Consider the following 16338-nt stretch of genomic DNA (forward strand, 5'->3'; position numbering starts at 1 on the left):
TGAAAGATCAGAGGAACAGTACAAGCCAGCCACAAGTTCCTACCACTAGGAAATCCTCAGCCCAAGAGAACTACTTACTGTATACTCACACCTTATATACCTTCCTGTGCCCTGCAGTCTTACTTCCTCTCTCCACCAAGCTCTATCACTTCCTGTCTGTCTGTAGAGGCATACAGACTCCAGACCTCTGTGGCTAACTAGTGCTGGGATTAAAGGCATATGCCACCTCACCTTGCTCTGTTCCCAGTGTGACCTTGAACTTACAGAGATCTGGATGAATCTCTGCCTCCCGAATGCTAGGATTAAAGGCGTGTGCTACCACTGCCTGACCTCTATGCTTGATATAGTGACTAGCTTTGTCCTATGATCCCCAGGCAAGCTTTATTTGTTAAAACACAAATAAAATATCACATTTCTCCAAGTTAACATTTCAGAGTGCAAAAGTATAGCTAAAAATATATCATTATGAAGTTATTATTTCTTTCTCTAGTTATTATTCTGGACATAGAAAATTTGGTGTTGCATCTGTGTTTAGATTATCCCAGAAGACAGGTAGCTGTCTTTTCAGTGTCTTATGGAAGATTCTCATTTTCATATTCTACTTGCTATAGGGAAAAGTAGTCCTCTATTATGTTCAGTTGCCAGGTCACTGGAGATTATTCCCATTAGATATATAGAAAAAGAGTGGGGATAACGGCTATCTCTACTGCCCTGAGATTTTCTGTACCATTTGTTAACTTTTGTATGTTATGCTGACATGGCAAATAACGCATTTATGTCCTTATTTCAACAATTCATTTGGTTTATATTGTAATTTATTGTCAGTCTTGGTAAACTTTATATCTATCATTTGAAAGGCATTGTTTGAAATGTATTGTAGAAATAACTATGAATTGATTATTGATAAAGTATTGGAAAGTAAGTAAACTACCCCCTTGTTAAAATTGTAGTTCTTTAATCTGAAGCACTTTTTTTATTTCCAGAGCATTTCATTGAACCCTAAAGGTTCCTATCATCTAATCCTAGAAAATCTTTTTTCTATGCAATTGAATATATCTCTGTTTTTCAACAAGGTACTAATGTGCACACTACTTAAAGTGAGTTGCCCAAGGTCACTCACTGGGTCTTTGGTAAAACCAGAAATAGAATTCCAGTCTCCTGACTCCCAACTCAGTTCTCTATCCTCAATATAGTTTTCTGTCTTCTCTACCCTGTGTCTCCCATGGGAAAAGAAGTTAATCTTCCCGCTATTATTAGCCACCAAATTGGTGGTGGCAGCACAGTGGAGAAGAGTGACTGTCTTTACACTGCGGCATTAGTATAAAAATATCTGGTAATGGAAAATTTGACAAATGTCATGTTAAAGGGAGTGGAAAATTATTTTAAGATCTAGATCTCATTTATCTAGTTCTCAGAAAAGTCAAATTCCTTAGTAGAATGGAGATCATTATTTCTTCCTGTTTTCAAATTGTATTTCCTAGAGGGTAATTGTCAACTATCATAATAAGAATAATGCACATACAGCTGGTAATTGCCATACATGTATTTTTAACTTAGCAGGAGTTCTAAATTGCCCTACTAAAATACATAGGTTCTACTATCAGTATTTACATAGTATTAACTAATAAAGCAAATGTAACATCAATCGGGAGCTTTTCTGCCTGATTTTAAAAATGCATGGAAATAACACATAATTGTTTTCTGTGAGAAGTTATACTAAGCTAATATACTTCTTCATGTCAGGTCTCTTGAAGTTCATTGCCATGAAGCAAGTATATGTAAGATAAATATATTAGAATTCATGAATCCTATTGTTATAAACTTATTATTTTGGACACTAATAAAAGACATTTGAGAAACGTTTGTGTACTTATATGCTGAGAGTATTTCTAGGACTCTGAAAATTCACTTTAAGTTCTACCAGAACAACTTGTTTTATAATTTTGGATCAAGCACCAAAAATTGCCTTAGTGTGTTTCTATTAAAGATTACTAAAAGCTCTTAATTAAAAGGATTATACAATCACAATTATAAGTATTTTTAAAACATAGAATTCGTGGAGGTGTTGACAAATACAAAGGAAAAGGAGATTTTTTTGGGGTATTGCTTTCTTGCTTATTTAGACAAGACTGCCACTTAGTCCTAAGAAGCAAGTATTATTTGATATTCAGATAATTATTCATATCTGTACCTACCAACATTCTTGTTCTTAACCCTAGGACAAACATGATTGCTGGAAATTGCTTGTGAATTGATAGAAATAGTTGGAAATTTGATTTTATGATTACTCGGTACCTAAAGATAGCTATGCATATATATCTATTGGCAGTCAGAATTCATACTCTTAAATCTATATAGCAAATTTACTATTAAAGTTGTTAGTAATTAGCCATATTTTATTCCTTTCCTACTTAGTTATCCTCTTTAAGATTTCTATCAAATGGTAGATGTGCTCTAAGTGATTTTATTTTCTTAACCATTATGATTTTTGAAATAACTTTTGAGGCAACATTATTGAACTTTTTAATTTTATAATTTTATTGAACAGGCACATCCTCAAGTGAACCTAACTTGCTTAATATTACTCCACAAAAAAAAACCAGAAGAAAATTAATACCTTCTTCCTTGGACGTAAAACATACTCAGAAGTCTATACTGTCTGAAAGTACACAGCTCAATGATTCTTTCAGCAAAGAACTTCAGCCTATTGTTTATACCCCAGAGGACTGCAGAAAACCTCTTCAAAACCCATCTCCAGCCTTAATTAGACCTTCATCACTTACTACAAATATGATCAATGATAATTCTCTGAAAACGCCGTGTGAAGTAGATTCTCCTCTCAACAGGAGAACAGAGTGTAAACAGGATTTGGACTCTACATTTACTATATGTGATGACATCGGGAGCTTGAAGAATAAATTGCCTGAACAAGAATCACTACAAAACAGCAAAAGCAGTTTACATAGGTACAGAAAGAGAATACTTTACAATCCTTTTTTTTTCCCAAAGCCTTTGAAACTATTAATGTCCTTTCTCTTTTTTGTTTATATGGGAGGATTACTTCATAGATCAAGTGTCCTCTCCTTGTTTTAAATGCTGCTCATTTACTACAGGTTAATTGAGTATGGATACACTGTTCACTTTTTTAGATCATAAATTTGATATCCGATGTTAATTGACCTTCCTTAAACAGAAGAGACCTTGAGATATATTTCATCTGTGTTCCTTATTCTGATACTGTGTAACCTAAGCTATCAGTGAAGGTCTACCTTGCTTACTATTAGTCATCGTTGCCTCACTTAAGGAATATCCAAAATTCAGCATAGCCCAACATCCAGTGTGTGATTGAATGTCATCTAAGCAAGCATTCTACTACATAATTCCAGCCAATCTAAACATAGGAGAAAAAAATACCTCTACATTTCTTTGCTATGAGAAACGCAGAAATGTTTTCACATCATCACTGCTGGTTTTAAAAAAGAAAATGCAATTGAGGGATCTTCCTATAGAGAGGAATATCTTTCTATGTGTATTAATATCAATGGTTTCCTGATTATAGAATTGTAAATCACTTTTCTCTTTGTAGTATAAATCAAATTTGTTCTCTTTTAATTCTTCATTCTTAATGTCCAGGCTTGAATCTTCCTCATTTTCAACTAAGGATTCTAGGCCTGTATCAACAAGTGTGCCATCCTACATGGCCATGACTACTGCTGCAACAAGGAAAAGGAAATTAATAAGGTATGATTAAGCACGTGCTCTTTCAGTCTCTGTAGAAGATCATCTTTATACTTTCGTTTCCCACAATTTCAATTATGGTCAGACTCTCAGTTTTTAGTTAATCCTATCTATGCTAAGTACTCAGTGAAGCCCTGAATTTATGTTATTGAGAGGAAATCTGAATGAAGCCCAAGATTTCACTTGAAGTTTATATAAAGTATCCCATTTTTAGGTTATTAAAAATGATTTGAAAAGTCTTCTAGCTTCCAGACTGTCACTTAGCTCTTACTTTTATTCTGACAACAGTTGTTTACTTGTTTGAGTATTTTACTTGTTCGAGTAATACAGTCTGTAGTACAAAGGTCCAAGGTCAAAAGCTATGGTAGAAGGGGGCCTGTTAAACACCCCAGAATTGTATTTGAAATCTTCAAGGTGCTGTGCCCTAGGATTAGGACAAACCAGAAATAAACCAATTCTAACAAGCTCAGAGATCTTAGACCAACTCAGTCTTTGCTTAAATTCAGGTGATCTGTCTGTTCCATAGTCTTCTAAACTAAAATTTAAAATCTCTAGAATATGCTATCTAGAACCTATGCAGATATTTATACATAATTTTAAACCAAAACTATGGAATGTCAAGAAGGAAAAGCAATCAGAGAAGCAATGATCTATAGATAAGGATGAGTAAATAGGAACTATTGATTTCAGCAGATTAAATAAGGTTCACTAAAGAACAGTATTTTGTTAAAATTAATCAAATAGATAGCCTAGAACCACAAAGATGGATTTTATAACTATAAATATTATAAGATGAAATTTATAACTCAGTCAACCTGTTCAGTGGATTAGTCACAACAAAAGAGAGTATTAATGAGCTGGAGGGTAGGTGCATAGAAAAATGCCTAAACCAATAAAGGAAGAAAAAGAAGCTTGGAGGAGACCTACAGAACCCTAATTATTTAAGTCTGGAAATAGTATTTTCAGTCTCCAAAAGAAGAGAAAGAATAGAGAAAAACAATACTTGAGAACAGTGGCTTATGGTTTTCTAAAACAGAGTTGACAAAGGCCATTGAATCACCAATTTGAGAAAGTCCTAAAAAAACCAGAAGTGGTTAGCACAATAGCCTAAGTTGTACGATGTGTCATGGATACAATAACAAAATATACTAACTACATATGAAATGGTCTGTTTTTTTCTACCCCTTTTTCTTTCCAATAGTATACAGAGAAAAGTATAACAACTAAAGTTAATTCTTCTAAATTTCTTACCTAGGCCACAGGAACAAATGTACAAATAGCATAGTTATTCACACTTCATGAAGTATTTTCTCATAAATAAATTTAGAATCTTCTCTTGCCCTTCCAAAACATGGGACAAAGGAACCTTGAAACAGATGAACTGATTTTTTCCTGACTGTCTCTATCTGTGACGCTTAAACAGTTATACAGTAGTCCCCTTAACTCATGGTTTTGCTCTCTGTTTCAGAAACCAAAAGTCAACCAAGATTTAAAAATATTAAATGAAAAGTTCCAGGAATTAACAAATTTTCATTGCATGCCATTCTAAGTAGTATGTTATAGCAGCCATCCCTTATCCAATATCTCCATGCCATATATGCTACCTACTGTAAACTACTTAGTACTCACATTTAGAACTGTCATGGAATAAGCAGAGCTCGGTTTCACATAGCACTTACTTTACAAAAGAATTTCCGGCGTACAAAAGACAACTAACTGATTCTGGTAGCTGGGTATTCCAAACAGAAGTCCTAAGCTGCTTCCTTTAAACTAAAAGTAGAAGTTGATCCTAAGCATATTTTAGGTTTACTCCCATTCCTGCTTTCGGGACCCCACTCACTCAGTGGCAGTCTTGTAATAGTGCTCCGTGTTCTCTGGGCCAGTAGGGACTGCTGCACTTGCTCAGGTGTCAGTCTGAATTGTGCTTTGTCTGGCTCACTCTAGTAGACTAGTGTGAACTGTCAGCATCTGTTTCAGCCACCCGTTGCCACTGATTAATATTAAGTTTTCTAGGTTTTTACGTGTTCCCATGTTTTTATTAAAATGTTGCAGATGTTTATACTAAGACTGTTCTTAGAAGTGTAAACACGGTCATTATCAAATACATGTTTTCTTGAAATGTCTGCTTGTGTAAATTGTGTGTTTGTGGGTTTATATGTGTTAAGGACTGGCACATGAGAAACCAGTACTGTGAAATAATATTAAAGAATATAATAAAGAAAGTAACTTGACTATTCACAGAGTATTAGTTACTACTCTGTCCATTCCCTCTGGTATCAATAATTAGATCCTGCCATTAACTAAGGTTAAAAGAGATTAATGATAGATGTGTACATAATTACTTTTTTTTTTTAATCTTCCTTTTCTCCCAATTAAAGAAAGATGAGCTTGAAAGTAATAAGCGCTGGTATTTTCCACTTAGTAGATTTCATGTACATATTTAGGGGTGTATATGTCCTAATGCGCTTTTATAATATTAAAACCTCCCCATGTGTACTTTATCTACTATTAGTTTTTTTTTTAAAAAAAAGGAAAATTAAAGTCCAGAAGTCCTAGATATTCCAAAATCTACCAAACTGAATTTTATCTGTTGAAATTGTAAATAAAATTTTAATCCTAACAATATTTTTAATTTTTTTTAATTCTTTAACATCAGTGAATTTTTACTCCTATGACGTCTCTCCCATGCTATGAATAGCAAACAGTGTTCATGTTCGTTCTGGAAGAGAAATATTCTGCAGAACTGTTACCTGTACCCAGAATCATATCTATATTATATTAGCATCATTAAAATCACAGATAACTAGATTTATTTTTTAAGTACTTTTAGTGCCTCCAGTTATGCAGGATTTCACAATTATTATTTCTGTATTTAATTTCTTATAATATATAGCATATGAATTAAGAGAATTTTTGAATGCCTTGACTAAAATAAACTTTTCTCCACAAGTTCTACAGCAAATGCTCCATTAAAATCCGAAGAAAATCATGGATTTGCCAAACGCATTCGAAAGGATAATTCAAGTGATAAGCTATTGCAAGAAAACAGACTGACATTGGGTATGTCTGAGCTGTTAATCTGATATTTAATTACATAATTATCTGTTATACATTTAGTACCTTGATTTTATGTCTTCATAAATATCTCCCTTCATACTTTGTGGTAGGATAGGTGTGATTTTTTTTTTATACATTGTAGAAAAGGAAACTTAAGATACATTGTGAATCATGTATTCAATATTGCACAAATATTAAAGTAGAGGACCAGATTTCCCAACCTGTTACTCTGCATCCTCTTTTTCTTGTATAGCCTACTTCATATTGCAGATACCTAATGATTGAAGTAATAGTTAAATGTATCACACAGTGAATCAATTACATATATATGTGTATATATTTAAATGTATTTTTTTGGGACAAGGCCTTATTATGTAGTGCAAGCTAGTTTTGAACTAGTTATTCTCTTGTCTCTGCTGCCCAGTGCTGAGATTACAGGCATGTGCCACCCTGCCTAGCTCATTAACCATACTTTATAAATAAATTATATCCACTTGGAATTTTTCTCTCAGTGCTTATGTTTTTACATCTGACCTGAATCATTTATGTAATTACTATACAGTCTCTACTTTGCTCCTAGCTATAATCATATTGTTACTCCCACTGATAAGTTGAAAAAAGATGTTAGTGAAGGATCTTACATACCCTCAATCACATGTGGGAGTGACTTGAGTCCTTGGGAACAAAAGTCCTTCTGTTTGACTATGCATGGATTATATCAATCAGTTCTAGACCACCAGGCCCAGACTGGTCTCTGACACTACAATTCCTATGACTTCCTTCAAAAATTACTCATTTGTTAAGAATTCATCTTGTGCTACATCCCAGAATGAATACAAAGATTTGTAAGACTGGTTTCTTCTCTGGAGGAACTTATAGCACTTGGAATTTAAAAGAGTCTCATGAGATAATGTGTATGCCCCTGCATAAAATGAAAGCTATTATTTTTCCTCAATAACTTTTCTAATTCCTGTAATAACAATTGATACTTGTTTACTTTTTCAAAGATATGTCTATTGTATAGATTTTAAAATCAAACAATAGGTTAAAAATATGATTAAAGAGAATGGAGTGCTTAGAGGTTATCAATTTTAATAGAAGATAAATATTCATAAAAATGAATGTGTAAGCAAAAATAACCAAACACTTTTTAAAAATCACTAGAAAGAAAACACAACTGCTTTTTTTAAAATCATGTTCACCTGAGTTTCTAATAATGTACAAGAGTGAAACGACAAAGGCCAACAGTCAGGGGAAAGGCAAGTATTATCAACTGAGCAGTAGAGACACAAGAAAACAAGAGCCGCTAAACCTAAATCACGTGACCAAGAACATGTATCAGCGACCTAAGTGGCAAAAGGATGAGGAGGTAGAGAGGCCCTGTTTGAGAGCAGAAAGGTAGAGACCCTGAGATTTGTTCAGAGGCACAAACAGCAGAGTTTCAGAGATCTGCATGAGAACATAATCCAAAGAATATGAAAACAGTAATCATACAAGAAAGGAACAAGAGCTTATACACGTTTTCTTCTGTTGATGATAATGGGGAAACTGAAGTAGTTTATTCAGTGACTTTACTTACATCTGTTTATCAGAAGTGCTCACCAAACTTTATTTACATTATGAAGAAAGTAGAAAACTTTTAGCCAGCAGTATTAATGTTGCTCTGCTACTGTTGTATTTTTTCTCTTCTATATACATTAGTTTCTTTATTTCAATATATTTTTGTACAATGTACTTTGATCATATTTTTTCCTCACCCAATTCCTTCATATTTTCCTTACCCACCCAACTTTATGATTTTTATGGTTCTCTTAAAAAAACATAAGAAAGACTAAGATATGTAAAAATATAAAAATCAAAACAAGCAAAAGACCAATAACACAAAAGAAATGCTAAAATAAAACAAAAATACCATTAAGTTAATTTTATCTTGGTCAATTACTCCTAGGCATAGGGCTAGCCCTGAAGTGTGGTTGATATATCCACTAAGACTCCATTGAAGAAAACTGACTTTCCCTTTGTCAGTGGGTATCAATTACAGATAGCTTCCTGATTAGTGATTGGAGTTGGTATTTACTTCCTCCTCTTAGTACTGGTTCCCACTCGGACTTGAACCTAGGCTGGTCTTAGACATACTGCCACAATCTCTGTGAGTTTATATGGACATCATTCCTGTTCTGTTCAGAAGACACTATTTCCTTAGAGTCCTCCATCACATCTGGCTCCTTGAATCTTTCCACCTTCTTGTCCTCATAGATCCCTCAGGTTACGTCTCCTTTAATGGGACTTAATTCCAATAAAAAAAAAAAAGTGGTTGGTTACTTCTATATCATTTGTACCACTAATGCATCCATGTATCTTATAGACAGGTTGTTGTTATAGGTCACAGGGTTTACAGCTGCATGGTATTGATGGTTACCTTTCTTGTCTGGTAGCATGCAGAATACTTTTCAATACTACAAATGCTAGCAGGGATGAAGCTTCTAGTTTAGGCACCAGCTTGAGTTCTCAGTGTTCTGTGACATGAGTAAATGTTGTCGTTAGCAATAGGGCCTTACTGTCAGGTTGTAGAGAGTGACCAATAGCCTTGACAATAGCTTTTGTTTGTTTGTGAGTTTCCAAGGGGTTGCTCAGACCAATAACTCAACAAGATATAACCCATTCCTGGCGCTGAGATTTTATTTGGTGTTATAAAATGTCTAGTTGAGGTATTTTCTCTCATTATTTGGTGACTCTGTTTAGATTTCTTTCATATATGTGTATATTTATGGAAGTTTCTAATAGTAGTAGTAGATAGTCATATAGGATGTAGGGGGTTATTTCAATTTTCTTAATATCTTTTGAGACTTGTTTTGTACCCAAGTATGTGGTCAGTTTTGGAGAAAGTGCCATGATCTGGTGAAAAGAAAATATATTCTTTTGTGTTTAGATTACGTGTTCTGTAAATGTCTGGTAGGTCCACTTGATTTATGACATTATTCAATTCCAGCATTTCTGTCTAATTTTGTGTCTAGATGATCTATCTTTTGGTGAAGTGGGTATTGAAGTCACCTATTATCAGTGTGGGACAGTAAATATATGATTTTATAGTTGTTGTAGTGTTTCTTTTCTGAACTTGGGTGTCATTGTATTTGGTGCATAGATGTTTAAAATTGCAGCATCCTCTTGGTGGACTTTCCCACTCATGAGTATGTAGTATCCTTCCATATTTCCTCTGATTAGTTTCTGTTTGAAGTCTATTGTGTTAAATATTCAAAGGGCTACTACACCTGCTTGCTCTTTGGATCCACTTTCTTGGAATACTTTTTTCCATTCTTTTAAGTGATGTCTATCCTTAATGGTAAGGTGTATTTATTGGATACAGCAGAAAGGTGGGTCCTGTTTTCTAATCTAATCTATTAGTCTGTGTCTTGTTTTTGGGAAATTGAAAATGTTGATATTGAAACTTTATAAATGAGCTGTGCTTACTGATTCCTATTACTTTGTTGTTATGGTGTGTATCTTTTCCACCTCTTTTGATTTATTGTCCTGGGAATACTAGTGTTTTCTTGAGTGTCTTGAACCTCTTCAGACTGAAGTTTTCCTTCTAGTGCAGTGGTACTCAGCCTTCCTAATGGTGAGACCCTTTAATACAATTCCTCATGTTGTGGTAGCCCCCAACCGTAAAGTTGTTTCATTGTTATTGCATAACTATAATTGCTACTGTTATGAATTGTAATGTAAATATCTCATCTGCAAGGTATCTAATGTACCTGTAACCCACTCAGCAGAGCAGCGATCTCTGATCAACCCACAAGTGAGTAGAAAGCCATACCAAGACTTCCACTATCTAATGTAACCATCACCCCAGGTACCTTTCTATATGGCTGGTTTGGTAGATAGTAAATGATTAAATTTGGTTTTATTGTGATTGTGTGTGTGTGTGTGTGTGTGTGTGTGTGTGTGTGTGTGTGTGTGTGTGTTTGATAGTTTTGCTGGGTATGATAGTCTGAGCTGACATCTGTGGTCTCTTAGTTTGTAGAACATCTGTCCAGGCCCTTCTGAGAAATCAGGTATTATTCTAATAAATCTGCCTTTATATGTTACTTGGTCTTTTTCCCTTTCAGCTTTTAATACCTTTTCTTCATTCTATACATCTACCATTTGAATTGTTATGTGTCATGAGGAACTTTTTTTCTGGTCCTGTCTATTTGGTTGTCTGTATGCTTCTTGTACCCTTTTAGGCATCTCCTCCTTTATATTAGGGAAATTTTCTTCTATGATTTTTGTGTTAAAAAAAAAAATCTGTGACTTTGGTCTGGCTTTCTTCTCTTTCTATCGCTATATTTTTTTTAATTTTGGTCTTTTCATGGTGCTCAGATTTCCTAGATGTTTTGTGCTTAGATTATTTTTAGATTTAACATTTTCTTTGACTGGATTATCCATTTCTTCTACCTTATTTCCAGACCTGAAATTCTTTCTTCAGTGTCTTGTAATCTGTTAGACCTTCCAAGTTTTTCATTTCCAGTTTTATTTAGTTTGGGTTTTTCTTTAGTGATTCTACTTCTGCCTTCATGTATTTAAATGTTTTTGTTATTTCATTCATTTGTGTGTGTGTGTGTGTGTGTGTGTGTGTGTGTGTGTGTGTGTGTGTGTTTTCATGCTCTTCATGAAGGCATTTATTCATATCTACTTTATTGTCCTTGCTGTTTTTTTTTTAAGTCGTTGTTCTGTGTTTTGCTAAATTGCATTTCTCGGGGCCTACTGCCATAGGATTACTTGCTTCTGGAGGAAACCTACTCTCTTGGCTATTCATGGTTGGGTTTTTGAGCAGGGGATTTAGACATCTTGAGTTGGGATGTTTGAGGTCTTTCTTTGTATGGATGGCTGGTCTTTGTTGGGTGGGTATTCTGTTCTTTAGTTGCTGTTGGCAACTCTAGATGCTATGAAAGTGGTGGTTGTAGGGAGGATGCTTCTGCATCCCAGCCCTGTGTGGCCTCTAGGAGTCCCTGGTAGAAGATGTCTGTGTGGTTTGGAGGCTAATACAAAGGAATGGAGATGGAATAGAAGGGAAGACTGAGAAGGTCAGGAGGGAAAAGCTAAGGAAGCTCTGAGTTCTCACCAAGAGATGGAAATCTCAGAAAATTTGTTGTATTTTAAATTGTGTTAATTAACCATGAATTTCAAGAGTAAATTTTTTGTCAATAAATTGTTATATAAATTAAATGAACAATGAGTTTTGAAAATGTCTTTATATTTATTCATCTTTATTTCTTCTCTAGGTTATAAAAGAAACACCAACAAAGAAAATTCAAACATGCTTAGAAAATTAAGAAGAAACACTTTTAAAGAAAATGTTCGCTAAGAAGTATCGATGTCCTTTGCCTGGTATTTGTCCCTGCTGAAATGTATTGCAAGTCTCTGAAAGAGGGCCATCTAAAACTGTTTACTGAAATATTTTCATCAAACAACATGAAATTTCTGTCTTTTAAGTAAATATAAAACTACAACAGGTTATGCTTCCCGTTTCTCAAATATTTGTTACTCTTGAAAATCTCTAGTCAGCATTATGTCAGTTTAGTTTTACTTTACCACAAGCTTGATTAGGACATTTTAGAAAAAAGAGTGAACCGAATTACCCCTATTGTTTTCAAAATAAGAAAATTTAGAAGTCATAAAACTGTGGACAAGATATATTTGGTCTTCTGTTGTTTGTCAATATGTTGTTTTATACATACATGTGATTTTATGTTCAAAAACTTTGATGTAAAAATGTAGATATGTGTGCCCATAACATTGTAAATATTGTTTAAATGCCTGTCATAAATAAAATACTAGTATTTTATTACTTGGTGTATTAAAGAGATAGATTTTAAAGTGTTTGTCTTCCTGTTTTGTTGCAACCACTTACATATTCTAAATGTTATTTTATATAAGCATGAATTTTACAGATTTGTTTTTCATATTAAAACCAGGTAGCGTGTACTCAGACCAAATCTGTAAACAACCTATACATTTCTTAAGAAGGAGGAGTTGTAAGAAAATATTTTAATCATTCCTGTTACTTTGGGGATTACGTAGAGTTACAACATAATTACCTAACCTTGTTCACTTGTCTGGTGTGACCTACTTTTGCTGTCAAAAGTATACATTTTTGACTAATGCACTTTTAAATTTGTGCTTCAAAAGAATCTTCACACCAAATCAAATAACCATACAACAACTTATAAGACTTCTTAAGGCTTTTAGTTAGTCAACAGTTTGTATTTAAAATCTAATTGAGAAAGCATGAGACAGAATAATCTTCACAGTTCCTTCTGTATTCATAGGAGTATAGTCAGAATCTGTTATAGGGAAGGTCCAATGAATTGTCACACTACTTTGTGGTTAGGGTTTTGGTCATGTTGGCTGTTTTAAGAATCACCTTTCCTGAGCAGTAGTGGCACGCCTTTAATCCCAGCACTGGGGTAGAAGCAGGTGGATCTCTGAGTTTGAGGCCAGCCTGGTCTAGAGAATGAGTTCCAGGACAGCCAGGACTACACAGAGAAACCTTGTCTCAGAAATAATTAATTATTTAATTTTGAAAAGAACCACCTCCCACATTGTATTTTCTTCAAATCACTTCAGGTAATTATATGCTTCAAAAGAAGTCTTTTTACCGCATGAATGAACAGATTAGTAAGTGTGGCCACAAGATGGATCAGTACATGATGACACATGGTAACCTATGTTTGATCCCTGGAACCTCAATAGTAGAAGGAGAAAACCAGCTGCAAGTTTGTTCTCTGTGCTCCACATGTGCATCACAGCAGGTACATACCCACAGACACAAAAGTCATTATACCTACCTGTTGTCCACCTCAAGCCATAAGCTATATGATTTTCTTACATATGATTTTTGTCCAAGATTTTCCCTTTGTAAAATTATTTTACAAAACCAAGAAAATAGAAATAATAAATGTCTTATCATAAAAAACCTGGATCCTTTCAGGTGAGGACTCAGGAATTCAGTCAGAGGCTGAGGAGTTGGTGAGGTAAGAGGTGGTGGCTGTGGCTTGCTCAGCTTCTTTGATCGTTTCAGCTTTCACCCCGATATCAGGTTCTGGGTTTTTTATGATAAGACCTTTAGAAATTTGTGTTACATGAATATGAAAATATAAAGCTGTTTTAATATGTGAATAAATATAAACTTTGTATTGATACTTGTTAAGGAATATTATTTTAAGAGTGTGTTACTTTTGTTTATGTTTCATTTGTTTAACTCTGAAGCTGTGATACTTTGCCTGTCTAAAACACCTGATGGTCTAATAAAATAACTGAATGGCCAATAGCAAAGCAGGAGAAAGGATAGGCGGGACTAGCAGGCAGAGAGACTAGATAGGAAAAAATTGGGAAGAAACAGCAAGAAGGATCAAGGAGGATGACTTTAGGGGCCAACCACCCATCTATAGCCAGCCACAGAGTAAGAAGGAAAGAAAAGGTATAAAGGAATAGAGAAAGATAAAAGCCTGGCTAAAGATAGCCAGGATAATGTAAAGTTAAGAAAAGCTGGCAAGAAACAAGCCAAGCTAAGGCCGAGCATTTATAATTAAGAATATGCCTCTGCATGATTTATTTGGGAGTTGGGTGGCGGGCCCCACAAAGAGTTTTCTATTGCCATTTGCTGGCAGCCTTGGTCAACCCCAATGTGTTCTCTAACATGGGGGCCAGTCGTGTTTCCTTTGAGCCATTTACAAACAGTTGCAAGAAAACAAAATTTCCTCATTCTGAGCACTGCATGGAAAGTGTGGAGAGAAGACTTCCTCCTTTCACAGAATTATTCTAGGACTCATGTGCCAGGGTGGTGACTTCACAAACCGTAATGACACTGATAGCAAGTCCATCTGTGGGAAGAAATTTGAGAATAAGAACTACATCCTGAAGCATTCATCTTGCTCATGGCAAACAATGGGACAAACAAATGCTCAGTTTTTCATCTATGCTGCCAAAACTGTGCTTAGGTGTCAAACATCTTTGGGAAGGTGAAAAAAGATGTAAATGTCATGGAAGCCATTGAACATTTTGAGTCCAGGAACCAACAAGGTGATCTCCATTGTTGACAGTGGACACCTCTAATACTTTTTTGTGGTATTGTATTCCCCCAAATATTGTGCATGATAATAAACTTATCTGGGGTCAGAGACAGAGCAGCCACAATATTAAACAAAGAGGATAGGCAGTGGTAGTACACGCCTTTAATCCTAGCATTCCAGAGGCAGAAATCCATGAGTTCAAGGATACAGCCAAGCATGGGATTAAAGACTCACGCCTTTAATCCCAGAAAGCGAGCCTTTAATCCCAGGAAGTGATGGTAGAAAGCAGAAAGGTATAAAAGGCGTGAGGACCAGAAACTAGAAGCATTTGGCTGGTTAAGCTTTTATCTGGTTAAGCTTCAGGCTTTCGAGCAGCAGTTCAGCTGAGTGCCATTGAGATGAGGACTCAGAGGCCTCCAGTTGAGGAAGCAAGACCAGCAGAGGAAACAAGACCAGCAGGGGATCCAGTGAGGTGAGGTAACTGTGGCTTGTTCTGGCTCTCTGACCTTCCAGTGTTCACCCCAATAACTGGCCTCAAGTTTGATTTTATTAATAAGAACTTTTAAGATTCCTGCTACATTTTTTGACTTGCTTGCATATTACCCAATGTGCCATTCCTTCTGTAGCTCAGGAGACTGTCCCCACCCTCACCATTCACAATACCCATTAATTTCTGCTTTCACGAATCCTCCCTGGGTTCCATATCTTTCCCCACTCCCCTCCAAATCTAGATGGATTGCAGAGTTGTTTGATTATAAATCAAAGCTAGAATGCCAGGCGGTGGTGACACACGCCTTTAATCCCAGCACTCGGGAGGCAGAGCCAGGCGGATCTCTGCGAGTTCAAGGCTAGCCTGGTCTACAGAGCAAGATCCAGGACAGGCACCAAAACTATGCAGAGAAAACCTGTCTCGAAAAAAACAAACAAACAAAAAATAATAATATTAAAATAAATCAAAGCTAGATAAGAAAAAATAAAATTAAGAATTTAAAAAAGCATAGTTATGACGGGATTTTATGAAATTTATATTTTGTGAATTTTGTATTTACTCTTGCTTTACAAATTGAAATAATTTTCAACACAATACTATCAGTCACTTTTATTAAGACCTTGTAAACTTTTGGGTTTTTTTTTTAAGATAACATTTTAAGATTATGCTTCCCTACTTTTTAAAATTCTTTAAAGAGCAAGTTTTTATGTGCCTGCAAGTTGTATGGCAAAAGATAGAATGCTGTCATAGTCTCCTGCATTAGCAACACTGCAAGCTATATATGTAAGCAGTTCTGCAAGTGAAGAAGTCCAAGGATCAAGCTGCTGGCATCTAACAAGCACCTTCTTGAATCATCACAAAATAACTGCTCTTCAAAGTTTCGATTGAGTACTGAATTCGTCCTTTGTATGACTTCTTTAAAAGGTGTCAGTTGCCAGGCAGACCATCCTGTGGCATTTTAAGTAGCCCCTAAACCCTTACAAAGAGAAGTTATATCTCCAG

General features: G+C 35.1%; 1 protein-coding gene across 1 annotated transcript in view; it reads left to right on the forward strand.

The window, feature by feature from the left end:
- Kif18a (kinesin family member 18A) overlaps positions 1-12651 on the forward strand; it is a 65788-nt gene extending 53137 nt beyond the window's left edge. Inside the window, exons 14-17 of the mRNA XM_028882390.2 lie at positions 2549-2966; positions 3634-3741; positions 6689-6798; positions 12057-12651. Of these exons, the coding sequence (XP_028738223.1) occupies positions 2549-2966; positions 3634-3741; positions 6689-6798; positions 12057-12139 (719 nt within the window). The 3' untranslated portion in view covers positions 12140-12651. The remainder of the gene's footprint in view (positions 1-2548; positions 2967-3633; positions 3742-6688; positions 6799-12056) is intronic.
- The last annotated feature ends 3687 nt before the right edge of the window (positions 12652-16338 follow it).

This window comes from Peromyscus leucopus, chromosome 4, assembly GCF_004664715.2.
Source record: "Peromyscus leucopus breed LL Stock chromosome 4, UCI_PerLeu_2.1, whole genome shotgun sequence".
NCBI classification, from domain to species: Eukaryota; Metazoa; Chordata; class Mammalia; order Rodentia; family Cricetidae; genus Peromyscus; species Peromyscus leucopus.